The 27481-nt window shown below is 42.0% G+C and overlaps 1 protein-coding gene across 1 annotated transcript; it reads right to left on the bottom strand.

Annotated features, from left to right (window-relative positions):
- Nucleotides 1–1903: 1903 nt before the first annotated feature.
- On the bottom strand, nt 1904–27481 carry dachc (dachshund c; the record flags this gene model as incomplete). Its single annotated transcript, XM_083923341.1, is given in 12 exon segments — nt 1904–1994; nt 3447–3551; nt 3727–3855; nt 4652–4799; nt 5470–5657; nt 9458–9589; nt 9704–9824; nt 11226–11404; nt 15470–15580; nt 18823–18932; nt 26897–27348; nt 27350–27481. Coding segments are annotated over 12 exon segments (1845 nt in total). The 3' UTR covers nt 1904–1956.

Raw genomic sequence — 27481 nt, 5'->3', positions numbered from 1 at the left:
ACACACAGACACACACACACACACACACACACACACACACACACACACACACACACACACACACACACACACACACACACACACACACACACACACACACACACACACACACTCTGTCCTGTCACCTTAGCTTTATCCTCCATTTATCTTTTCCATTACACATCTCACAGCAGGACAATGCTATTCGGTGAATTGTGAGGGACGTGTGTTTGTGTGTGTGTGAGGTATAAGGCAGCGTGAAAGAGTAAAGCGGTGCTGAATGAAGTCACAAACCATTTTAGTCAAGACAGTCTCTGAGGTGGTCACCTGAAAAGCTGATGACTCATTCACACATTCATTTATGTGAATCATTGCTATTCACTTGTCAGCCACTCTGTATTCAGGAAGAATTGCTTGTTACAGAGGCATTGTTTTAGTCCTGCATCACAGCTTATCTACCTGTGTCCAGGAAATGGCACACTGCACATTTGCAAGAGGTTGCATGAGAACTATGTGAAATATATTACTTAGGACTTTAGAAAACTTGAGCAATTCCTTAGCATCTGCTGTAGAGGAAATGATTTGCTTCAAATATTTCAAAATGTTCAATGCTCAACAGCATTTGTGATCCTTGACCCCTTACATCATTTATTATTCATTCATTAGCCCTCTGCTCTGCATCAGTGGAGGGACACTTGGTGTAGTTTTGCATGTCTCCTGCCACATGCTCTGTGTTTCAGTGGCCTAGAACGGCCTTAATTTCAGTTTAGGATGTTCAAATATTTCCAATATGTTTGCAGAACTACTTTTTTAAAATTACAAGTTGATTTATATTACCAGACATTTTCGAGGCTGCAATCCAGAACGAGTTAGAAAATATTATTAATTAGTTTAATTACATATGGATACATCTCCTGCAATGCTAATACTTGGCCGGCAAAGATAATGAAAAAACAACAAATTTTCCACACCGCAAAAATGTCCTTTAGATGTTTTTTTTTGCACAATTCTTGATCTATTTTTTGCTTTATCTATCTATAAATCTACAAAAAAGTGTTCTTTACTCTTTATTGACCCAGATATAGCTCTTAAAGTCCCTCTTCTCTATCCTAAGAAAGAAACATGGTAAAAAAAAAAGAAAAGAAAAGAACGCAGCTTCACAAAGACAGAGAGAGGGAGCAAGTGCATCGTCATCATGTTTCACCAAAGGACACCTTAAACGTGACCCCGCTCACCACCTTCCCGTCGATACTTACGTGTATGTTTTTAGAGATGGTGTAACAATCAATGTTGCATCACTCCCCACAACTTCAGATATGTATGCAAGCACATGGACCTCCCCCTCCTCCACACACACACAACTAATCTGAAGGATTTACTGTAACACAGGATGAATAAACTATAATAAATAAATAAATACACATAAAAAATAGTCGGATGATGATGAGAGGCTGCAATAGTGAAATAAAGAAAGAAGCACTGACGATTTAATAAAAAGAGTTTGTATTGTTTGTATTGTCAAACTGCACTACTGCATAACATACACAATACAAGTCATTTACTGACTGTACAACATGCCATTATGTTTTTGTGATAATAATAATAACAAAAATGATGACTATATATATGTACACAACTCTGTTACAAGTTATATTCTTCACTTGTGTCCAGATAAACAGCACTGACAAAAAACAATTATGGTCGTCTTCATCTAGGATCTAAAAACCTTGATTGAAAGAAACACAGTCAAACACATCATCAGAATAAAGTACTGTACGGCCGAGATTCTGTGATAAATGCAATAAATTAAACAAGAGAACAATGGAAAAGTTCAAATGTCACCCTTAAAATTTAGGGGAGTCCTCTGGACGAGGCGGAGATGTGTATCTCAGATGCCACTGCGCGGCCGAGGAATCTTAAATCACTCCATTCTTCCATTCATCTATCCATTCATCCATCCATCCTTCCACCTCGTCTTCAGTACATCCCGGTGGTCTGCAGGAACACTCTGCCCTCTGAAATCCAGAAAGAAATCCAGTCTAATAAAACACAATCAGAGTTCTGTAAGTTATAATGAAATTAGAACACAGGGACTGAATCAGTACGGGGACAATGCACACAAATGCTGTATGCTATCCACTCATTCATATAAATATTGAACAAGGTCCCCTGCAACCTTGACCAAAGTTCATTTATAAAAGATCCTTATTAAGTTAGGCTCAGTTGAAAGTGCTTTTCGGCCCCTGATCCCTATTTTTTGCGATAAAACTTCCTGGCACAAAGGAACCACATCCTGCCCTGCTGTCTGACAGACAATTCCCCTTTAAATGATTTATTACTGGGTGTTAATTATGCAAATGATGTCCAAACAAACTCGTCACGAGGACAATTAAGACAGCCGTTAATTAGTGGCCAGTTCTCTTCTTGCTTCACTGACATTCAATTAAAAATTGGCTTTGAACAAGCATGCTGTCTGGTACGGCGGTCCTGGCACGGCGCGGAGCAGAGGTGGGCTGGAACCATGCACTCTTTTGATGAGGCCGGGCTAGAGATCACGGCCATTTCTTTCTCTCCCTATTTAAGACGTTACATGAGGGATTTTCTCATTAATCTATCCCTGTGAAGACAATAATGTTGGCAAAATAAATATATTAAATGCCCATCTCCATTAAAATGGTAGCCCCAATGAACTGCCTCATGCTTCATTTAATTTTGTTCAACTTCTCAGGAGCGGTCTCCCTGTGAAATCTTTGAAAACCCTTCCAGTAGACTGGTCAGTTAAGCATCAAACGCAGTGAGTTATAATGAAATCTGTCGTCCCAGTTCAGTTGATAGGAGCCTAATAATTCCCAGCAGGTATATCTCTGTTTATTCCACAATTCTCACACTAAAATGGCATTTTTTTGGCCAGTCAATTTACCATTGTTAATGACTGGAGAAAAGGGAACACCAGCACACTTACATGATGCCTCAAAAGTTTAATAATGACAATGTTTTGATCCTACTTGGATCATTCTGACCTGATGAAGATCCAAGTAGAATCAAAGATTTGTAATTATTACATTTTTGAGGTAGGGAGCAAGTTTGCACACATCTTATTTTTTATTGACAGCCTTGCACCTACATGCATATAAATACTCTTTAAAATAATAAGAAAATTATTCGCACACACAGCGCCTTTACAACTCTTAATACATTTATCTTTGCTTTTAAAGGTCCTATATTGAAGCATGTTCTAGTAAAAACCCAAATTTGGCGGAAATCTGAAAACAAGCATACTATAGAAGCTTTAATTGGCTTTAATTTGTCAGCTGGTGACGACGGTTTTAGCAGGAACAACATCTTTTCTATTTCAGTTTGTTCTGTCTAGTAATTGCACAACTACAACATTTTTACTGATCAGAATATGAAGCTTATTTCACAGCTGCACACTGAGGGAGCAGTATTTGTTACTTGAACACGTGTACCTTGTACTGTTGCCTTGGTGTCCAGCCTGTTGTCATCGTGATTGCTTCCATCCACGTCCTGGGTCACAGATTCTGTGTGAGGAAGGGCTGCTGATGATTGATGGCCTGTAGTTTGATAATTAATTGATAAAGACACTTAATTACAGGCAAATGAACAGTACAAAACTATTTTACACCCAAGGCATGGTGACATTTAATATATAAATAAGAATTACTTTGGTTGAGATAACTTTAAAAAAACAAAAAAACAATTAACAATTGTCAGTGTCTGTGCCTGTACCTGTGTGTGTGTTGGCAGTGTGCAGCAGAGTGTGCTCTGCCTGATCACGCAGTTTGACCTCCTCCTCCAAGGCCTCCTGTAGTCTCCTCTTACTCCTCTTTTCCTTCTTCAGGCGCTTCTGGATCAGAACTGAACAGAGAAGAAGAATGAATGTGTTTATCAAATCAAATTTTTCAGATGCTTCTAATATTTTTACATTTGACTCCATTTGTCTTTATTGAGGAAGGGATTACTTTATTACATTTCTGCTTCCTGACCTTCCCCGATCTTTACAACAATAGGATGTGAGAGAATTGTAAGCTTGTTGTGGTTTCAGTGAGGTTTTATGCTCCTGGCTCACAGTTCACTGAAAGTATACTGTGCATGAAATGACATTGGATTCGTTCACAGAGGACGTTTGACAGGTTCGTGTCAACAGAATTGTTATTGTTACTAAAAATCATTTCCAGGTAAAAATCTTAAAGGTCCCATATTGTAAAAAGTGATATTTACATGTCTTTAATATTATGATTACGATTATAAAGCTGGTTGAAGTGCTATATAAATACTGTGAAAGTATCAAAATCCAGAGAGTAATGCACACAGCCCATATTCAGAAATTTAGAGTTTAAATGAGCCGTCAGGATTTCTGTACGGTTGTGATGTCACAACTATACTATAAATAGGTAGAAAGTGACGCTGCAGTGCTGTTACAGTCATTCCCCAGCTGTAATAACGGTACAGAGATAGTGAGAGTGCAGATGTTTGAACATTAAAGCTTGTAAATATGTCTTTGTACAAACAAAAAGTATGAACCTGAAAATAGGCGTGACATGGACCCTTTAAATTAACACAGTTGAGGGTTTACTCTGTTGTTCCTGAAAAGTCTCCCTGAGCATTTTCTACCTAGGGCACATTATGTAATGCCTGCCGTGGTGTGGTCTACCTCTGTTTTTCTGCTCCATGCTTAGCTGTCTCTCCAAGGTCTCTCTGAGCTCCCTCTCTCGAACCAGCTCCATTTTCAGCTCTGTCCTCTCCATCTGGTCCTGCTTCTCCTGCGCCCGGGCGTTCTCTATGGCAACCCTCAGCAGACCCTGCTTGGAGACACACAGGCACACATCAACAGGTTACACACTGATCAGAAGCCAGGAGAGGCGTCTGTCTTCTCCAAAGGCTTCACAGAGAAAACCCTCAGTTTCACCCTAATCACATAATCCTGAGTAAATATTTTAGTTTTTATAACACACAGGCTGTACGTTTTTAAAACCTTCAAGATTAGGATCATTTTAAATAAGCTTTAGTATAAAAAAAGAGCATGTAAATCAACTTACTGTAAAAAGTAAAAAGATCAGAAAGAATTTGTCTCCTTCTCAGGGAATGTTTTGGTTTAATGTTTTACTCGGGTGTATGATTCCTAGATTTACTCAGGCAGGAAAAAGAATAATAAAAAACATAATCAGATTTAACTTCATGAAAGTCAATGCTGATCTTTTCACTACATGCAAACTGCCATCACAACAGGGTCAGATGAGCTTTTCTTTCTTCCTGTGAAACGCTAGCCAGTGAGTGCTTTCATTGTGACTCTGCTAACAAAGACATGTAAAATCTGAGAAGCAGGTCAGCACACGCCCATCCCAATTACTGCACATCCTAAATGTCTGCTTCGTCTGCTATTTACCATTTCAGGAAATCCCAGAGAGTGTCTCATCTCCCTTCCTATTCATCTCAGAGTATAATAATAATAAAGCCCCGGCAGAGCCTCACCTGGATGTTTGTGAGCAGGGTCTCTATGGAGGACAAGCCTTCCGGGAAGATGAAGGGAGTGTGGTGGAGACCTGCTGGGAGCTTCTGTCCTGCGGGGTAAGATGCCCTCTCACAGCCTGATGGGGGTTTCTGGTAGACTTGTCTATCACAGCTCTCCCTGGAAGTCTGGGTGGCCAAGGAGCTGTTATCTGGAGGGCAGAAAGACATTTAAATGTCTTACTCGTTGAATCAGTTAAACACAAGCGCTTTACTTTTGCAGAAATATTCTATATTTTTATTCCTGTGAAAAGAAAAAGAACTGATCCTACAAACTGGGGCTACACAATATATCATTATTTTATCATCACTGCAGTTTCAACTTGTGCGATAAACACTTAAACACAAGACTATGATATTGCACTAAGGGATATTTTGGTTAGTTGAAGGAGTATCAGGAAAAATCAATAAGAAACACCTTTAATCATATTGTAATTCAAGTATTCTGAGACCTCCTCCTGGCTCTGTTTTCAGGCTTAATAGAATCAAGTTCATGTTTTTAGCCTGCGACGGGAGACTTTATTTAATCCCAGGTAATTTCAGAGTTCCTATTGGCTCAGGACAAAAAAGGGGGGAAGGAGAGCTTCAAGAAGAGGTATCAGTGCTTCAAATTCTGGTGTGTTTTCTGTTTATTACTACTTTCTACTGCAGTGTACTAAGTGCATTTATAGTGACTATAGTCGCAAATTACTACAATAACTACTTCTACTTAAAAGATTTAGAAATACCAAATGATTGCACACACCGGTCTTTTTTATCTTTTACTTCATATTTTGTGTTTTTTACATATTGCATCTTTGTTTTTATATATTGTCTACTCTTTGTGTTACATAATATTTACCTGGCAGATGCTTTTGTGTACAACAACTTAAAATCAATACAATCAACTTCAGCAGCAGGAACAGGGATCTCTCTATTCTTTACTCCCTACTCTAAAGGACTATGAAAGTACTGTTTTGAAAAGTGCTATGTAAATTAAGTTTATGTACTTGTCTTTTCCTGTGCGATTGATTAATGTGAGCAGTTTACATCACCAACAAACAAATTCTTTCCTGTTTAATATATTACTCCCAAGCATTCAGGTGCCATATTTGTTTCATCATTCCACCGACAATATGTGATCAAGGTTGAATGCAAATTTCAATAATTCATAGCTTACTAATACATTTACTTAATGTCTTGTAAACATATCAAGCCCAACAGTAAATAGGTGTTTACACTAATTGCTGTGTGGGTGTACACATATGCAGAAGTCCTGGTTTGGGTTTTTTGAAAATGTGGTTAGCCTTTATTAGATGGCACTCTGCCTATTGATAATGCATCACAGCTTGACATCTCCCATAAAAACAGCTAAGAAGCTGCATTATGGATGACCATCTGTTTGTAAACCTGAGAACTGTGTGTTCCTGATTCATGACAGTAGGGGAGATGAAGATTAGCCATTTTCTGCATTTTCCCCCCCACATCAGGCAGTTGCTCAATTTCTGCATCTACTGTCATCCGAGCCACTGAGGACGAAGACGTCCTGGGAGTTCGGCGGTTACTGGAGCAGAGATGAGTGTGAACGTGCGATGTGATGTCTGGCACTTTTCTCTGTCTGTGACAAATGACAGTGTTTTCTCCACTTAGCTGACCACAGCATCTTCTGCTCCAAATCCACCCACCTCCCCTACTCGCCTCGGCCTCACGTCTTGGCAACTGTCACATTCAAGGTGTTTCACAGATGAGAAGCAATACCCCCCCCCCCCTTCTATTTCTCCCTCTTTCTTGCTAAAAGCATTGCTCCGTAGAGAAAGGTAATTAGCAGGTGCTGGCGAGCTCAGCGGAGGGCATCCAACTACACTCCCGTGGCTCACATACAGACACACACACACACACGCACATTTGTAGCCGCTGAAGTGCGCAGTCAGCAGCGTGGGCTCCCCAGGCTCCTTGGATGTGACTGATCCTTTATTGAGTTACTGTTTTACGCCTACTTTACCTCATACTCACACATATACACACATTTGGCATAAATACACACACATACACGGCTGCCAGCTCATTTGATCATTTACCCATCTCCCTAACCAAGGTCACTGTCTGTTTTTCTCTTTTTTCCCAACTTCATCTCTCCCTTTCCCCTCTCTTATTCCTCTCCCACCCATCCCCAGGGCTAATGAACTTCACCACGTGAAGACTGCCAGTCAGCGGAAGAGAGCAGGAAGGAGGGAGGGAGGGAGAGAAGGAGAGACACAGACAGAGAATAAAATTCTGCTGATGTTTGGTTAATGGGAGTGAGGTGTCAGGGATGGCCTCTGATCTTTGCTGCATGGATACGTTGTTCAAAGACCACTGAAACAGCACACACAGCCAAAACTGACTCACATACACACACACTCTCTCAGAGATTATCATACAATGGATTGACAGAATGACAGCGCTGAAGTGCTCTTTGAAACTCTGTTCAATCCATGATAAACCTATCTTGTGATGTTGTAGGTCGAATACAAAAGTCTGCAATCCAGCAAATGTGCATGTGTTTCATTTGCATGCAGCAAAATCAATTGAAAATCAATTGCATAAATGCGATGTGTGATGCATGGCATTCACGTCGTGCCATCCCTGCTTTGTCAATATGTTCACAGATACCTGACAGCATCTGAAACCTTACCTGGAAGGCCTTTGTGATTTTTAGATTCGATTACTGAATAATGTGATTCAGTATTTGAATACATTTACACAGGCGTGTGCACACACATACAAACTCTCAGTTTCTCTCCCTCTCTCTCTCTCTCTCTTGCTGTAGATTTCTGCTGACTGTTTGTCCTTGAGCAGTCCTCATTAAGCTAATGCAAACCTCCCTGACAGAGAGAACCAAACAACTGACGTTGCAGCGCCGTGGCAACGCGGGCCCTAACGACAGGGAGGCGGTCGTTATGCAGATGAGGTCCAGCTGAGAGCACGGGAGGCCGCCTGGCTCGTTAGGCCGCGGCCCGGCAAATGGCTCGCTAATGTAACACTGCTTCTTGGTCTAATGGAGCCCTGTTTTGCAGAATTATTTGTCTTTGCTCTCCGCGGGAAGTCAGGGGGACCACCGACAGCGAGGAGGAGAGGTGGAGGAAAGAAGGGGTGAGACAGTAAATCCTCATCGACCTGTTACTGAGAATACTTATTTGCCTTTTGTCCAACTGTTGGAAACCTTTCTCTTTTAAAATAAATACTGTTAAATAAACCATCACACACATTTGTTAAAATCCACAGAGTGTTAATGAAGACATAGATGGATGGATTAGATGGAAATTGAGTGCTTGTTGTACCGTATTGACAATTGATTTGTCCTAGAAATAATCATTACGCATTAAAAAAAATCATTAAATGATTAATGACTGTAACAAGGAATTCTCTTCAGAAAACAGCAAGAACTTGACCTTTGAAGTGAAGCTGACATTTAACAAATTTGACTGTGATAAAACAATTCACATTATTTTTAAAATAAGAATAAAGACATCTATTTACAAGGTAAGAGGTACAAGGTAAGAGTTACATTGAGAATTACAGACATAATCTCAATGACTGCACCCATAGGTTTCTGAAGAGCCGAAATGACGCTTCAAGTGGGCAGCTCCCTGGAGGCTCTAGCCGTCGCAGTCTTGGCAGTGCCTGATGCTGCCTAACTCCCGGCTTATCCAAATATGGACAGCATAGATGGAGCTGAGGGGGACCAAATGAAGCCTACAGCCACCCACCTGTCACTCACAGTGGCCATGCTCTTAATAAAAGCAAGCTGTAAACATGTTAATTTCCAAGTTGGTAATTTTAACATGGCTCTTATAGGGATTGATTGCTTTTGGAGCCAGCCTCAAGTGGTTATTTAAGGAAGTGCAGTTTTGTGCACTTCCGACTTCATTTTCAGTCCCCGATTTTGCCGCTTGGCTGACCCAAGCTGTACAAATATAACAGAGTATCTTACCTCTGTCAGTGTGGCCCCGCTTGATTTCCTTGCTGTACTCCACAGAGGTCACATCTGTCTCTCTGGCCCCATGCACCACACCAGGTGAGTGCTCCAACACATTGTGACTTGATGACAGGCCATCACGTGGGTCTGAAACGAAAAAAGTCAAAAAGATTGTTAACTCACTCGTTCCTCACAGGGAGCCTATTGTTACAGCGACATCATCCTTCATTTCTGTGAGAATACTTTCATACAGGTACGTACGTGTGGTTTCTGCAGTGCGTTCTGTGTGAGACGGTGAACTTGACACACTGCTGCTGTGATTGGATGACATTTGAGCTTCCTCCAATGAGGGAGAAGGGGAGGGACTGTCACACATTCGCTCCTACCAAACAAAGAAACAAAAAAAGATTATAGTGATAAAGCCACGTCAAAGTACAAAACACGAATCACACATTACTTTGGGAGTAATACTTCCCTACAAAACGATGAATCAAAAAGTTTCTGAAGCCCTTTATATTTCCCTTTTATGTCTTTTGAGGCAAACATTAATTGCAACCCCATACCTCGCTATTAACATGGCGGCTTTTTTACATCTAGCCCGGGAATGTCGCCACAGGCACGGATATTTGAATAAAAAGCCAAGTAGAAGTGCTTTCATTAGTGGCTCATATGATCACTCACCACTGTTTTAACTCACTCACTATTTTTTTTTGATATTAACTTAAAAGGCAATTAAATAGATGGGAATCTTAGGTATACAAGTAGAATTTGAACTTTTAGCTGAAATAATTGAGCTGTTTTCTTGTTCATCTTGGCTAAATATAACTACTGTCTAATTTTGTTATGACGGATAAAAAACTGAATTACCAACATTATCATCAAAATGTTTATTTTTGAGTTGCAGAGATTGCTATGTACATTTAGATGTAGCTATTGCTAGCCTGTGGCTGTCTTCGCAGCTAGCTGTAAGCTCTCTTGCTTTAGATGACTCATTGTCCATCAATTTGTGCAAGGCTGAGGGTTCTAATACCTGAAAGTTTTCCATGAAACCACACATTTTTATGGCATAATCATTTTACATGGTAAAACAGCTGTCACAAATGTTTCTGGACTTAATTTTGAGCAAATGTGTGGTAGCTGTTTTGGCTTTCTAGGGCAGAAAATAGTTTTGATAAACCATATAGTCAAAATGAAATGATATTCTTGTAAAAGAACATGGGATTCTTTGATGTTTACAGGAAAGGTTGGTGCTTATTTTTAAGAAGTCTCATAAACCATCTTTGGGACCCAGCCCAGTGTTTGAAAACAATGGTCCAGCCTACATCGTTAAAATTATGACCGGAGACAGTACTTCCTGGAACTGACAAGAACATGGTGTAATGTAATTCTTTTTGAAGACAAATAACCATATGAAATGTATGGCAATACTTGTTCCAAACCTTTAATTAGTCTAAAGAGTTAAGCCACTGAATGTTTTCAATCAAATTGACCAACCTGGTTAATAAGGTTGGAGTTTCTGTCTGTATGCATGATATCTCAAATATCTATAAATATATATGGGATTGGCCTTAAGCCAAAGAACAACTGACTACATTCTGGTAGAAATCCAGAGCTTGGACATCCACCAGTAGACAATTACAAGGGATTTCAAGGGATAGAAAATATGTCTTTAGATGTTAAAAGCAATAAGATAGTTGATTTAGTGATGCTTTTTTTAATTTTAACTCGTGTTACATGGACTCTGGCTGGTGGTCAGATCCACCAAGCTGATGGGCCTCCTCACCTTAATGACGGAGGTGGGAGCCCTGGGAGTGGGCCTGGCGTGGAGCTGTGCGACGTTAGCCATGCTGGCCAGCGTGCTCAGTCGGTTCATCTGGCCCATCGCCATGGAAACGGAGGCCGGCGCCAGGCTGGCAGGGATCAGAGGATGTGACATCATCATGAAGGGCAACTGATCCAGAACTGGTGGGGGAGAAAAGAATAAAATAGAATAGAAAAGAGAAGTATTGAAGGAGGGAGAGCACAGTAGAGTACAGTAAGACTCATAGAAGGTCAGACCAGCAGCTCTGTTTAAAGGCCATCAAAGCTGCGCTACATGCTCCCAACATGAAACAGGTCTCGTCTCTCCCTTCTTTCATTTTTGCTTCAGTTGTGTTTATCCATCACAACTTAAAGGCACTGCTCAGTCCTGCGCTGTGTACTGAACTGAAAGCCCGCATCGTCTCTGGTTCTCTGATGACAAGATTGAAACTGGACACCAATATCATTCCTCTGTGATGTCAATATTACCTGGATGACTGCCCTGCTTCTGAACCACAGCACAAAAATCTGTGTGCATGTCCGGGTTTTAGTGATGTTGAGTGTGGAAAAAGATAAGAGTAGAAGAAAGGGGGAGGGAGGTGGAAGAGGACATGGCTGAGAAACACCCACCATGCTCATTACACACAACACAAAGATGTAAAAACAGCGATGGCCAAAATTTGTTTTTGTGATGCTTTAAATGTTTTTCGTGAGTGTCACCTGCAAAAACAAAAAGGGCTCTCTTGTATTAACAAAAACTAGCCAACTTTTCTTTCAATGCTCAGTATTCTTGACGACAATCCAACACGATTTTAGCGGTTCAAACCAAACTCTATTATCCTTGCCAATCTGTTGTTCACACTCGTTACGACAGGCATCCACTATCTTTAAAGAAAATCCTTCCTCTCAACAGCACCCTAGTGGGTTGTTGCAGTCCCTCTATTCATGAAACAAACAATCCTGTTGGGGGGGGAGAAAATGACATAAATATTTATCATTTAATAAAAGGAAAAACAAAAACAAAAGAAACACAGGGAGGAAGTGGAACAAAAGAAGCTCATGGCAGTCCTGGTGCTGGGCCAGCAATGCACGCTGGGTAATTATAAACACAAAGGAAAAAATCTTGGACTCTATTCCGCACAATTGTCACAAATAATAGAATGAGTGCATGGAAACAAAAAAAAGGCTATCCAAAGAGGAGAGATGAAATAGAACAAATAATGGAGGGAAAGAAAGAAAAAGAAAAAGCAAACTCAGAAGGCGTTGACTTTCTGAGTCGGGCTCGCTGGACATATGTGCACTGCTTTGTGCATTTGGCAGATTAGTCTCTCACTTGCCCAGAGCAGAAACCAATCCAAACAAAAGATCTGTCTGAATGGAGCTAAATAACCAGATGCTCCGACAATCAACTAGCAGCCAACTCTAAATATTAAGCCTGGGTTAGAAACCAGCGCTTCACTTTCACCCCCCGTACCCCCCCTCCTCCTCCATAATATAATTTTCACTCTCCTTCTTAACTCTGTTTTCCCCCCTCTCCTCACTTTCTCTGCCCTCCCATCACTCTCTCTTATGTTTCATTAAAAAACATCAAAAGTCAAAGTGCCTCTCTTATGTTTATCCAAACAAACCATTACTGTAAACAAACAGTTACTGTAAATTTCCCAGAAGATCTTGTTAAATGCAGAAATGGCTGCTCCCCGCTCTTCCCCAGCCCATAAGGTGTCACACTCAGCATTTGTGAGTGTGTGCGTGTGTGTAATCTGAGATTGCCTTTGTAGTGGTTAAAGCTCTGGTAGGGGCCTATCCTTCCCATAAGGCTGTGGGTGGCTGTATGGAAAAAACACATCGGCCTTTTGTGTGTATGTATGCCTGCCCTGTGTGTTTGTTTGTATGTATGTGTGTGTGTGTGTGTGTGTGTGTGTGTTTCCACTTGACTCTATCATTACCAGTGATTAAGCTTTACAGGTTTATAATGGCTGGTGGTAACCATGCCACCTAACTGCACACAGATGCTGGCAGTCACTGAGTGTATACAATGCTAAACAATGCTTAAGACTGGGAGTGTTTACAGACACTGGTAAAGAAAAAGATTTACTACACACACACACACACACACACACACACACACACACACACACCCACACACACACACACACACACACACACACACACACACACACACACACACACACACGCACGCACACACACACACACACACACACGCATACACACATGCAGTCAAAGCCAAACACAAAAAGTATTGGGTTTAAACATACAGTGAAATTACTTAAGTCTCCTTCTAATTTCTGCAAAACATAAGGACACTTTTCATTTCTGTCCTTCATGCCTTGCAGCATGCGCCACATGTTAAGTATATGTGTGTGTGTGCCAGGCTGATAGTGTATTCCGCACAGACACTCATAAGCCCTGTCATCTGTCTAAACACACTGATGTCGCTTTAACCTGTCGATAACAGTGGGGGCGGTGCGTCCCATTTGTGTGTGTGTGTGTGTGTGTGTGTGTGTGTGTGTGTGTGTGTGTGTGTGTGTGTGTGTGTGTGTGTGTGTGTGTGTGTGTGTGTGTGTGTGTGTGTGTGTGTGTGTGTGTGTGTGTGTGTGTGTGTGTGTGTGTGTGGGGTGTGTGTGTGTGTGTGTGTGTGTGTGTGTGTGTGTGTGTGTGTACTTGTGTGTGTACTTGTGTGCGTGCGTGTGTCCGTTCCACCATCGATTGGCCAGTATTTGTCGTTTGCATTCAAGATAGTGAATTAGAGAGAAGACTATTGATTTGGCTTCAGCCTCTCATCTTATTCATCTCTCTATCATCCTGGTGTGCTTGCTCTCATCCACTGGTGCTCCACTTTTGCTGCCTGCTCTTCTTTACTGCAAAGCCAGTGATCGTTGCAGTTAAGGGGACAGTTTTTAATGTTGCATGACTAAATATTATACCTGCACAAGTAGCAGGCGCATAGTTAAACTTACAGATAGTCCTGATTTTTTGGAGTGGGTTATTTAAGTTACCTATCCATAGTCAGTGTATTATCTACAGTAGATGGCGGTTGGCACGCCCCCAGTTTGGAGAAACATGAGGACAGGCAGGGAAGTTAAACAATGTACTGCTATAGATGCGGTCAGCAGCTAAACGTACTCAGTTTGAGTGTACACTAGAATATTTTCCCTATTTTACTTTTCTGTCAGACAGCCCTGTAAAAATGATATGTTCTCGTCAAAGCCACCGGACTCTATTGACAAAACAGAAATTATTGTACTGTTTTTGTCATTGCAGTCTGGTGGCTTTGACGAGAGCATAGACCGGCTGCAGCCCCCCCCCCCCCCCCAAACTTAAACAGGGCTGTCTGAAAACAAGATAAAATGGTGAAAATATTCTAAATATAGCCTACACTTAAACTGATGTAATTATTTAAAGGTGGTTAGAATATGTTTTACTGCTGCAGCCATCTACAGCAGCACATTCCTTAGCCTCCTGGTCCAAACTGGAAGCACGCCAAACACCATCTACTGTAGATAATACACTGACTATGAATAAGTACAATAAAACCCCTTCTTCAAAAAAATTCTGAACTGTCCCTTTAACTCTAACAAGTTAGTCAGTAAATCAGTAAATCCTGATTTGATGTTATTCAATATGGCCGACCAATGCCATGCTAAACATGAGTAACAGAACTGGTTTAAGTTTACACTCTCTTGATGTGATGACTAATATTCACTAATGATTTGCCGGCAGCATGACATGACGCATGACCAATTGTGTTTTTTAGGATACGTTTCCTGAATCTCATTGGATTAAGTGCGCAAACAAATTCAACCTGAAGGAAACATTCACCCCCTTACAGGAATTTATCACAGCCTGGGGGAAAAAAATAAAAAATACAAAGCTGGCGTTAAAAAAAATACATCTTCTCATGCTCCTTATGTTTTGATGGATTGGATTACCTGACCCAGAGGTCTATTTCTAATTTCATCTGAATGATTGCTGCCGTAGTTTGTTTTTCATTCACCGTCTCTCACAGGAAACGTACCGGCAGCAGAGGTGATGTCACATCCTGGTTTTAATCAGCTTGGTTCAGCGGCCGCGCATAAACACAGCTGCTCAAGTCGTATTGACTTGGCATCACAGATGTGTACAGACAACAACCGTGCAACGTGTCATACGACCGTAATTAAACATTATGTGAGAGTGTGTGTGGATGGACAAACGGATGACACTCACCCAGTCCGTGGTTGTGGTCACCGTTCTCTCCGTTTGGCCCGCCATGTTGTTGGTTGCTGTGGTAACCGGCCATCGCCTCCAGCTTGATCTTCTTGGCCAGGGCAGACAGATCTGAGAGTGAAACAGATATAGAGAGAGGAAGAAGAAGAAAAAGACAGACAGAAAGAAAGGAAGAAGAATCAATAAGAGCCAGATCAATGGACCCGGTGGAGGATTAGAGCAGTGGGTAGGCAGGAGGTTGTCATGGGAAGACAGAGGCCAGCCATTTATTTTGACTGCTCCGCTGCACCGGCCATTTAGTGTGCCAGGGAATCAGCAGTGATAGGAACAAGCCAAGACATTCATCTCTCCCACACAGGGACATCACATCCCACAGCACAGCACACAGGACGACACTCAGCAGCAGCGGCAGCTCCACCTTTTAGTCAGAAAGTTATCAGTATGAATTAGAGGCAAAAAAAGAAGTGAAGATACTTTTTAATAGGGGTTGTGCACTTTTGGATAATATGAAATGGAGAGCGACAAAACGTGGCAGGAGGGCTGAGCCACATTTTAATTTGCGTCTTGAACCTCAGAAGGTAGTTTGACCCGCAGATCAACCTTTAAAACTCCACTTTATGCCACAGTAAATTAAATATCTCTTGCACTAATACAGACAAACACAGTGAATTATTAAAGTTGGACAAACCACGCAACTGTGCAAACATGACTGAGGAAATGCAAACAAACCATAATTCTTAATTTCCTGATCTTGGATACATCTGAACATTTGCAACAAACTGCTGAGTGTTTTTTCTTTGTTACACAATGATTTTCTAAGGTGAATCTGTCAGTCCCAGACATAGACAACCAAAACAAATTGTTCCTTTTCTTCTCATCTTCTCTCCTTCTCTTCCCTGCCCTCTCCCCTTCCCTCCTCCCATCCCCTCTCCTTACTTTACCTTTTTCAAATGTCAGCATCACAGCGGGACGTAAGCCACCGTGTTGTGTGTGTGTATGTGTGAGTGCGCGAGGGCGAGAAAAAGAGACTAAGGAGGATCACATCAAAGATTTTCCTGCCTTTTACGCTCAAATGTCCTCCCTCTTTCTGTCTCTTTCTCCTCTCTCATGTGGCCAGCTCTAATCAGTAGCGCTGACATTGCCGCCGTGCCCTCTCCTTTGGTGGAAAAAGACTCTTTTCCCACTGAGAAAGATGCTCTTGAACACTCACGCATGCACAACGCACACGTATACACACACAGACACTCAAGCACCTTTGAACAGTGAGAGGAAGCGGAGCTAACAGAAAATGGCTTCTTTTGAGGCGGGGAATGAAAAGATCAGGTTGCAGTGAAGTGCACAAAGCCAAGGGCAACTTTGAGAGCGGTGAGGTGCCAACAATTACTTTTCTCCCCATCTCTGGGCTACACACACACAACACACACCAACACAAACACACACACACACACACACACACACACACACACACACACACACACACACACACACACACACACACACACACACACACACACACACACACACACACACACACACACACACACACACACACACACACACACACACACACACACACACACACACACACATATACACACACTTTGTTTGTGACAAGAACAAGCAGCACTATGGCCTTTAGCAGGCAGTTGACTAAAACTGTTAAAAAATATAAAGCTGACTGACAGATTACAGATTCAGTCATTTTTTCGTCTTTTCACCTGTCACTACATTAAAAATTGTTTAATTATCCTAAAACTTAATTTCATACTTGAAGAGACAATTAATGAACTCGAAGAATAGAACATTACACAGTCAAGAACAAACAGGCTTTAATCCCTGTGTGTGTTTTTAAACAAGAGATCTTTAAGAAAATTAAAGGTGTTTCAGAGGCCCGAAGTTTATGAATGTTGCTCAACTTAACAGAGGACTTTGTGTACTTATAATTCAAGAAAAAGGCCAACTTTGCAAGTTATCAGTTGTTCCTTGTGTGTCAGCAGTGTGTATGCTAATTTTATTAATCAACACATAGGATGCATCCCAGAACCCCGCCTCTGCACACTATTGATGATGGGTAAAATGTGTCATTATGGGGGTCTGCAGGATAAGTAGTATGTCTGTTCTGCATAAGCAACCTGCTCTTTTCTTTAAACTGATGGGAGTAACTCAGCTCGGCTGCCAGGTCATTGCTTTCACTTTCCGACAGCTGAAAAGAGAACAAAATTTGAACTTTGCCAGCAGCAGCTCCACTGAGGGCTGAAGCAACAATGTGTCACTAATTCACTGTTTAAAGCAGCTCATGGAGCCAAAAGAGGGATTTCCACTGTGACTTCTGTACAGTTCTGAAGAATTAAAAACCTCAACCATATGAAACACGAAAAGGGGGATTTAGAGAGTCAGAGAGGCTTTCTCCTTTTAATGGACCTTTGATACAGAATACACTGGCAGGTGAACTGAAAGGATTTAGCCATGTTTTATGCCACATGACTCAAGTACTTTACAATATTTTCAAATGTTGTATGTTTCCAAAACAGCATATCAATTACCCTGTACATTTAATTAAAAGATACATTTATAATTGAGTCAAGAGTAAAATATATTAGTTATTTTCTGTTTTTAAAAAAAACTTTTATTATTTAATTTATTCTGATCAATTCATTTAAACATTTCCACATTTGTAACCTTAACATTGGTATACTGTGCATACAGTTTATGTGAGTAACTGCTATTTTTTTGCCACACATGGAACATTTTTTATACCATGTACTTTCTCATTTCCTCGTTCTCCTCATTACATGTTGTTGGATCAGAGGCTCTGATGTGTCACTGACTCATCATCATTAAAGGTGAGGTGTGACTGTAAAAGTACTTTGACTCTTTGATTGGAGACAGGTAAAGGAAAACAAATCATAGGCTGATAACGGCTGATCAGAAGATGAACTGATGTCTGTATTCCTGGTGCACAAATCGTCTCCCTGAAAGTTTTTTCTGTTTATATGCAGAGTGAGGGCACACAGCTTCACTATTTTTGTGGTTATGTGATCATCGAGGAGACAAAAATCATACAGAACATTGGGGAAAAGAAAGTGTCAAAATTGAAGGTCACAGTTTTGCCCATAAAACAAGGCAAATAGGGAAATGAAAAAATACCAAAAACAAAACAATATAATTGATTGGTGAGAAACATAATAACACAAATAAGAATGTAAAACTTTTTTTTAGGAAATTGCACATTTTGGAGCTAAAAATGCAAACTCTCAACAATGTTTATGTTTGTGTGCCTGTGTGATATTGCTTACAGTACACGTGTGCAGATGGGTAGTACTGTATGTGCGTGGTGAGGCCTGGGTGGTCACCTGCAGGAGGTATGATCCCAGCATGCATCAGACCACTGTGGGAAAGCATGTGGTGAGTCCCGCCCTCTGTCACACTCTGCAGCCTCTTGGGCGGTCGTCCCGGCCTCGAACTGCAGGAAGAAAACACAAGTTAACATTAGGCAGTTTAATCCTTAATACTCCCCCAGTCAGTCAGTCAGTTTTTCATGCTGAGACTGAGATGGGTGGCCTGGTAAAGGAAACTGCCCCTCACTCTGTAAACCTCTGATCCTGCTGAAGTGTCAACGAGCAATAACACTGAAACCTGACCGGTTCCGAGAAGGCAAGCTGTACATCAAATCTGACCTCCCTGTGGATACGAGCAAGCAAAAAAGGAGTTTCCCTGTGGCATCAAAAAGCACCTCATTACTGTTCAGCTTACTCATTCATTTGTTTGCTTATTAAATGTGCTCGCCTCCTTCCCTCGCCATCCTTTCCTCCTTTGGTCATTCATTCCCCTTTTTTCCCGCCATGTCACAAACGTCCTCAATAAGGGCTGTGACTACAAGCAGATTCACATGGTCTGATTGAGCCGGCCATGCTCAATCAATCCTGGAAGGGTATGTGAAAAGCTGTCAGACATCACTTTGGCTCTGACTAAACGGTGTGAATGTCCTGACAGGGGAAATGACACGGGCCACATCAGGCTTAATGACAACCAGCGCAGCTCATCTCCTTTCATACCAGCCTGACACTGGATAACATGAGTCTGTGGGCGAGTGTGCGTGCATTTCATGTGTGTGTGTGATATCAAAAGACAGAGTTAGTGAAATAGGAAAAAAGAGAGGGAAAAGAAGGTGTGAGAGATAGCAAAAGAAATATGGATAAAAAAGGAGACAGAGGGAAAGATGAGGGCATGTAAAGCAAGAGGAAAAGATGAGAGGAAACAGAGTCAGAGAGAGTAAGAAAAGGTGTGAAAGAGTAAAAAAAAGAGGGAGAGATAGACTAGCAGCAGCAGCAGCTTCCTAGCGTGGGGTGTCTTTGAGCAGATTTTAATTAGAATCTAATCCAGCCGTCATTAAGGCCCCATAAACGAAGCTGTCAGTCAGGAGATTAATGGCGCCTCATTTGCATATTGCATATAATTCATCAATTACCCAGCAGAAAGGACCAATCCCCTGTTGACACACCCACTGGCTGAGAGAGGGGGGAGATGGAGAGACACAAAAAGACAGAGAGAAGGATTGTGCAGTCACTAACTGTGGGAGAAAAACAGGTAGTCTGAGTGTGTGTGTGTGTGAGCACACAGCGGTATGTGTGTGGTATGTGTGTGGTATGTGTGTGTGTGTATGAAGTGTTCAAAGGTTAATTTGATGAGCCGATGAGCTCCACAGTTCCTGCCCTCAGTTTTAATGAGTTGTTATTATTGTCTCTTATTATGGGCCCAGACCGACTGGGATGTGACAGCTGACATCAGATATCTCTCACACACACACACGACACACACACACACACGCACGCACACACTGGCACATAGACAGTAAGAGAGACACACTCAGGTAGACACACAGACAGACAGAGAGAGAAAGACAGACAGACAGACAGACAGACAGACAGACAGACAGACAGACAGACAGACAGACAGACAGACAGCAGGAATGTGTGAAAGGGATGAAGTTGTGAATGTGTTGTTTTTTCAGAGGTGGGGGTGCCTTCACATCACACACAAAAAATTTTTGCAGTGCATATAGAGCAGCATACTGTGCTTCACAAAAGCAGGAAATGTATTTTTAGGTCTCAAGTTTGAAGGTAAAGCAACAAAGTTCCACTGTAACTGATTGAAATACCTCAAATGAACACACACACACACACACACGCACGCACACTAACACACACACACACACACACACACACACACACACACACACACACACACACACACACACACACACACACACACACACACACACACACACACACACACACACACACAAGCAAACACCAAGTGGGGGACATAAAATGCAGAGACCAAAGTCTGCGGTTGGTTTTTTACAGCAGCCGCTTCCCTTTCCCTTACTACTGTTTATTTGCACACACTAATTAATGGCCTGTGTGTGTTGTGTGTGTGTATGTGTGCGCGCGCCTTTGTATATGTTGCATTTTATTTCATAAAGAACTCGAACCTAATTTTGTGTTTAGTCTGCAAGTGCGTTGATACATCAAAGTGACCCGTAGAGGGAGGCCTATGTGTGTGTTGTGCATGAGAGTGTGTTTTGTAAATGTGTGTGTGTGAGAGGTTGGAGAGCACCGGTTCCCTGAGGTAGGATTAATGAAAAAGCCTTTCATGGAAAAGTCATCAAGCTGAGGGGATGGAATGAGAGAGAGGAGGGGGGAGAGAGAAAACAGTTCATTGTGTGTGTACAAGGTGTGTGTGTAGAGGAGGGGGTGTATGGCTTATGACCTCTTTGTCTCAAACTTTAATTAAAATCTCACCCAGACGTCCTCCCTCATGCCAACGCTTTGGCCACACACACACACACGCACATGTACACGCACGCACACACACTTTTTGTTTTTAAAAAAAGGTACTCTGTACATTGAGTTCTGCCCTCCAAGCTTAAGCTTAGTGTGTGTGTGTTACCTGAAACATGAAACGCCAAACATGGCAGCTGGAGCTTAGCACAGGTGGAACAGAAACAAAACATAACAAAGATGACAGATCTCTCTCTTCCTCACTAACAAACACTCACAGATGCGCGCGCACACACACACAAACACACACACACAGACACACACACACACACACACACACACACACACACACACACACACACACACACACACACACACACACACACACACACACACACACACACACACACACACAGAGGGGAAAGAGAAAAGTAATGAAAGAGAAGGAAGTGTTACAGTCAAAACAGTGGAACAGCTACTGGCTTGGAGGGACTGAGGTGCTGATAGGTAGCAGCTGTGTGTGTGTGTGTGTGTGTGTGTGTTTATATGAGTGCGTGTAGGAGAACTAGCTCAAACAAGATTTTGTTTAGAATATATTAGCAGCGGTTTACAGCTCCCATGCTCCCATCCTTTCAATCTGTGTTTATCACACGGGTTTGTATTCGCCGTCACGGTCCGGTTTGATAAATCATATCGTTGTCGCCGCTGTGCACAGGAAGACTTATGCTGCTGGTCAGAGAAGGCAGGGAAAGATTGATGTTGTGATCTTCCTCTCAAATCGAGGGCTGAAAAAAAAAGCTTTATGCGCCATTGTTATTAGGAAAGCTTGTGTGATGATGTCATAAAAGAAGCAGGCAGGACACACACACACACACAGGACGTTTGATCATGGCAAGAATCTGATCTCCTAAACTGATACCGCCTTGCATTCCTCTCCCACATTCCAGGGTCAAGACGATGTCAAGACTGTGTGTGTGCGGGCTTGTGTGTACTCCATTAAAACCTGTCATAGTAGAAGACACGGAGGGCCTCTCTATCTCATCGTGCTCTTCTCTATAAAACATCAAAAGAGTGCGGAGGTTAAAGTTGAGCTAATCACCCCACCCTAACACACATATGAGGACACACACATGGACACACATGGACACACACACACACACACACACAGACACAGACAGACAGACACACACACACACACACACACACGCAGCCCTCCTCCCCTTCATCCAAACGCTGCTGACTTTGACAGTGAGTTATGGCATGGCAGTGGGGCTCAGCTTTGAGGAGTCCACCTTCCCACACATACACACCGGCTCGCTGATGCCGACTTGCATGGCTGAGGTTTGCCACAGAGAAACACAAAGAGCCGGCTTTTGTTGCACTCTGCACGGCGCTTTGTTTCATTTATCATTCATCGTTTTAATTAACTTTTTTTTCTCGTCAATGTTTATTCTACACCTGCCTCATATTTGACTTTTGTAAATGTTCTTGGTTGTAAGAGATGCAAAGAAACACTTGTGAACTCGTTGGTCGTTTTCCAACAGGCACACTTAACTTAAATGAGCCTGCAAGAAAGCAGTTTCAATTTTCTCTTTACAGGTTTTACCCATGCCGGCTTTGAGGTACAGAGGTTTTGAGTTTTCTCTCTTCTACCCCAATAGAGGGATGAAGTTTTTCCCTACTGGTGTTTTGCATAGGACCTTATTTCCTTAAAAATATGCATGGTAATCAACAGCAAGAGACGGATATTTTTTTTCTGATTGTTATAATTGTGTCATAATTTACACACATGATGTTTGTCAATCTAAAAGATAATTTTGCAAGCCAAGAAAGTTGCAGTTTCTTGTAGTATTGTCTAGTTTTTTGTTAAACTTCTCACAATAGTAATAATAGTCACCTTGCTTGCTAGTAATCTAGCTTTGGTTCACACACACAGTTAACATGATCTGTTTCATCCGGCACCTTTTATCAGCCAGAAAGAGAAAAAACGAGCAAGACTCGCTGCTTTTGTGAATAATGTTACATTGTTTGTTACACTGTGGTATGAAACACAGACACAGACATCAGCTTCAGTGAGAAGTCACATACAGGACTTATGGGTCAGTAGTCTTTCTAATTATGTATCTTTACAGCCTTATTCTTCAACAGTTTTACGACAAACTGACATTTTTTGATTTGCAAAAATTATCTTTTAAATTGATTAATGTGAGTAATTTATGGCACAATTCAAAATGTCACATGATAGTCTACCAAAAAGGGGAGGGACTTAGCCTCTCTTTACAATGGAGGTAAATGGAATTTTGTTGGTGCTCACACCATGAGAAAATAATATTTATGTGCTCCTGTAACACTCTTGCTATGCACAACAGTTTTCATGGGGTCTATTTCTTCAGAAGTAGGTCTAAAGATGAAACTGAGTCCTCTAAAAACCATTATCTTTTCTGCAGAATAACAGAAACTGTTTCTGGAATAGGCACTACATTTACCTCCATTTTACTGGTCTGGAAGCAGGACTATCTTAAAACTATCTGCATGTTAGACATCAAATGGCAAATATATATTTTTTGTAATTTAGATGAACTAACTAACTTAAGTAGCGTTGCTTAGGAGACACATGTCTTATGCCACCATCAGGTCTCTGTGTAAAAGATGTTTACATGCACAAATGCAGAAACCATGTGTTGTTATTTGGCTTTGTGAAAAAGTAACAAGAGATCTTGTTACCTTGTCACATTACACTCATTTTATGTGACGTACTCTAAGCAGAGTATACATATAGTGTACGTACAATATACGCACACACACACACACACACACACACACACACACACACACACACACACACACACACACACACACACACACACACACACACACACACACACACACACACACACACACACACACACACACACACACACACACACACACAGTTTGACCTGAGCGAGCCGTTTGATGTGTGTTCCTAACAGAGAATGAAACTGTTCCTTTGTGAGGGAGAAAGAAAAGGACGGCGGATCAGGTTGCCTCCTACACGCCATGTTCTCTCTGTGGAACTAATGTCATTTAGCAGCAAAGCCAGCAAACACACAGGCGTGACCGTGTGCGTTTGTGTGTTAGAAGATGACAGAGAGAGTGTGTGTTTGTGTGTGCCACTGCCACCTATGCATGAATTATAACAAGGCTTTGACTGAGGGTGAAGTTGGCCCTTCTTCATGGTTTGATGAGTCAGTGGTCAGGGTGTGTGTGTGTGTGTGTGTGTGTTTGTGCACAGCAGGAGTAAAAGAGTGAGACAAAGAGGAGAAGGAAAGACAATGATAAACAGAGGACGTTTTCATAACCCCTGTTTTGTTTTAATCTTAAAAAGAACCAATGAACATCCACAAGATTAAACAGCAGGAATCCATGTACAGTGTTCTGTTAGCCATGTTAAACTATCAGTCAAGGCTGTTATTTCCCCTCCAGCCTGTCTGACTGTACTGGACTGGAAAATAATAAGTGATGGCTGTCTTAATCAGTAACAAAAACCTCACTGAGCCATGACGTTGTCAGAGAGCCGTAACATCATGTCTTTGAAGAGGAACTTTTAGGTTTAGTCGGCCGGCCTTCCACACTACTTTAACGATAACCATCTAGAGTTGCACTTTTTTACCTGCTGCTGTACGTTGCTCATTCCACACCAGGGATTACTTAAAAACTTCTACTGCAGGGGGCTGATGCTAATGGCCGCCACAGCACATTTGAAGCCTTCAGACAAAGAATCACGGAAGTTGTTTGAAGATTTCAGACGAGTGATGTTTTCAGATCTCATTAACTAAAGGCTGTTTGAGAGTTGTGTGGATAATTAGAGACGGCGGAGGCTGTGTATTTTCAGCGGTTGTATAACAACGTCCCCATTAACACCTGACATAGAAGAAATCCCAAAGCAGCCAGAAGATGCATCTGGATTTTCTCTTGGTTGGAGGGCCTCAGATGCTTAAGCGCAGGTGTTAATCCATGCACATGGTGCTGGAAGCGGATTCACATAGTGTTTCTCTTTAGAGTGTTTCTGGTTTTCCTCAACAAGTCAAAGCTTATATCGAGACTGAAATATAAAAGTAGAGCCATAAAGCACCTGAATGTTTTGACCTGCACCAAACAAAAAGTGGTAGAAAATAGTTCATATATTATTTTGTGTCTATCTGAAGATGTTGTGGCCCATCCTCTTTTTGTATTTAATGGCAGGTGTAAATTGGATCATTCATGCTCCAAGGAGCAGGGATTAATCATCAAACATTATAAATTCCCAAAACTAGGGCTAATCCACACTCCTCTGGATTCAAACCCATGCTGTTACGAGCATGTGGTCTGCACAACAGCAGACTGTGGCACCAGGAAACCACAAACTCCAGCCAATTTATAGCCCCTGTATCCAAACATCTCTGTGGTGCATTGGATTGATGACCCATGATGGTCACCATCGGAGTTCTGCAAAACAGCTAATTTACATAATCACATCATAAATACCAAGAATTCATTTAATCATCTTCTCTGTTCTGATGCTCAGGGCTAAAGAGTGTTGATATGATAAGACAGCGAGTTATTAAGGAAGGAGAGAAGAGGAAGAGAGTGAGGCAGAGAGAAGGAGGGAGAGAGCAAAGGGATCAGTGAGTGAGTGAGTGAGCTTGTCCTGATTTAAGCTGCCGCTTTGGGGCCAAATGAAAATTAATTAATTTCTGTGAAGAATCAATTTCTCAGAATGACAGTGTCAGATTCAATGTGTGCTTGTATGTGTGTGTCAGAGAGAGACTGTGTGTGTGTGTGTGTGTGTGTGTGTGTGTGTGTGTGTGTGTGTGTGTGTGTGTGTGTGTGTGTGTGTGTGTGTGTGTGTGTTCGTGTGTGTGTGCATGTCAGAGAGAGTGAGAGATCATAGCCTGTGATAACATGACAAACTTTTTAAGATTTTTTATTAGGATTACTAAAATTCATTATCGTCAACACCATCACCACCACCATCATCATCATCAGAGCTTTTATCGCCTGTCAAAGTGGCAATTAGTGGCAGGCCTATAGCAGCAGAGAGGTGGTAAATAAAAAGAGGCTAACTAAACCTCAAGCTAGTCATCCAAAACAAATAAAAGCAAATCATAATTTTAGATAAGATAGATAGATTTTAGATGAACAAATGTATGTTATATTCCCTTTCCACAAAAACTGTCTTCTAGAAGACTATTAGCCTTTAATTTAGAGGAATATGGTGCAGATATCAGAATAAAGACAAGTCCTTAAATATCATAAATAAATAAATCAAATATGTAAATATATATTATATATACGTATAATATACAAAATACTTTATATATATATATATATATAGGTATTTGCAGACTAATTCATTAGAAACAATTAAGTCATTAATTATCACTGACCTGAAATTTTGCAATACTATTGAGTTCTTTTGTGATGAATACTGGATGTTTTGTCATGACTTGCCGACTGATATCATATAAAGATGGGTGAGGAGAAGTCCCTAAAATTCCATGTTTATAGCCGTTTTAGATTACCCCACCTGCTGCACCCGCCCCCTCCTCACATTAAGCTGGGCAACCCTACATTAACCGCATCACGACCGGGTCGCCCTGTCTGTCACCCCGCCTCCCCTCACCTTGCGTTGGTACAGTCGCTGTAGAGGGTCTCGAAGTCCTGCCTGGAGATGAGCTTGCACCGGTTCACTCCGGGTTGGATGGCACCAAGCCCCCGCAGCACCCGAACCTGCTCCACGTTGCACACCACCGGGGCAATGTCCAGCCGTTTCAGCTTGGTGTAGACGGTGTGGAGCCCGCCGACCAGGTGCTTCAGAAACACGTCGAAAGCCTGGGGCAGGCAGATGAGCTCCGTGTCTCTCACCGTGAATGAAGCCAGCTTGGCACCTTTCACCTCCACCAGCTTGCACTCGTTGTTCTGCGGCGTGCTTTCCACGGGCGACGGGGTGGCATACACTGGCTTACAGCTGCTGGACACCGGAGCTCCTCCGGTTTTTAACTGGGTCCCGTTCGCTAGTAAGAGGTCCGCCCTAAACTGGTGAAGCAGCGCCGGGTGCGCCACCGGAGGAGCCGGGGGAGGAAGCGGCGGAGGTGGCCGCAGGTGGCGGAGAGTTGGTGGCCGGAGAGATGGAACTCGGCGCCGGGTGGTGCCCGAGTGTAGCGGCGGGGAGCAGAGCCGGAGCAGCCGGAGTTGCCATGGTAGTCAT

Source organism: Echiichthys vipera, assembly GCF_963691815.1.
Source record: "Echiichthys vipera genome assembly, chromosome: 11".
In the NCBI taxonomy this organism is placed as follows: domain Eukaryota; kingdom Metazoa; phylum Chordata; class Actinopteri; order Perciformes; family Trachinidae; genus Echiichthys; species Echiichthys vipera.
Note: the sequence above shows the minus strand (reverse complement) of the source record. Positions and strands in the feature narration are given on the sequence as shown.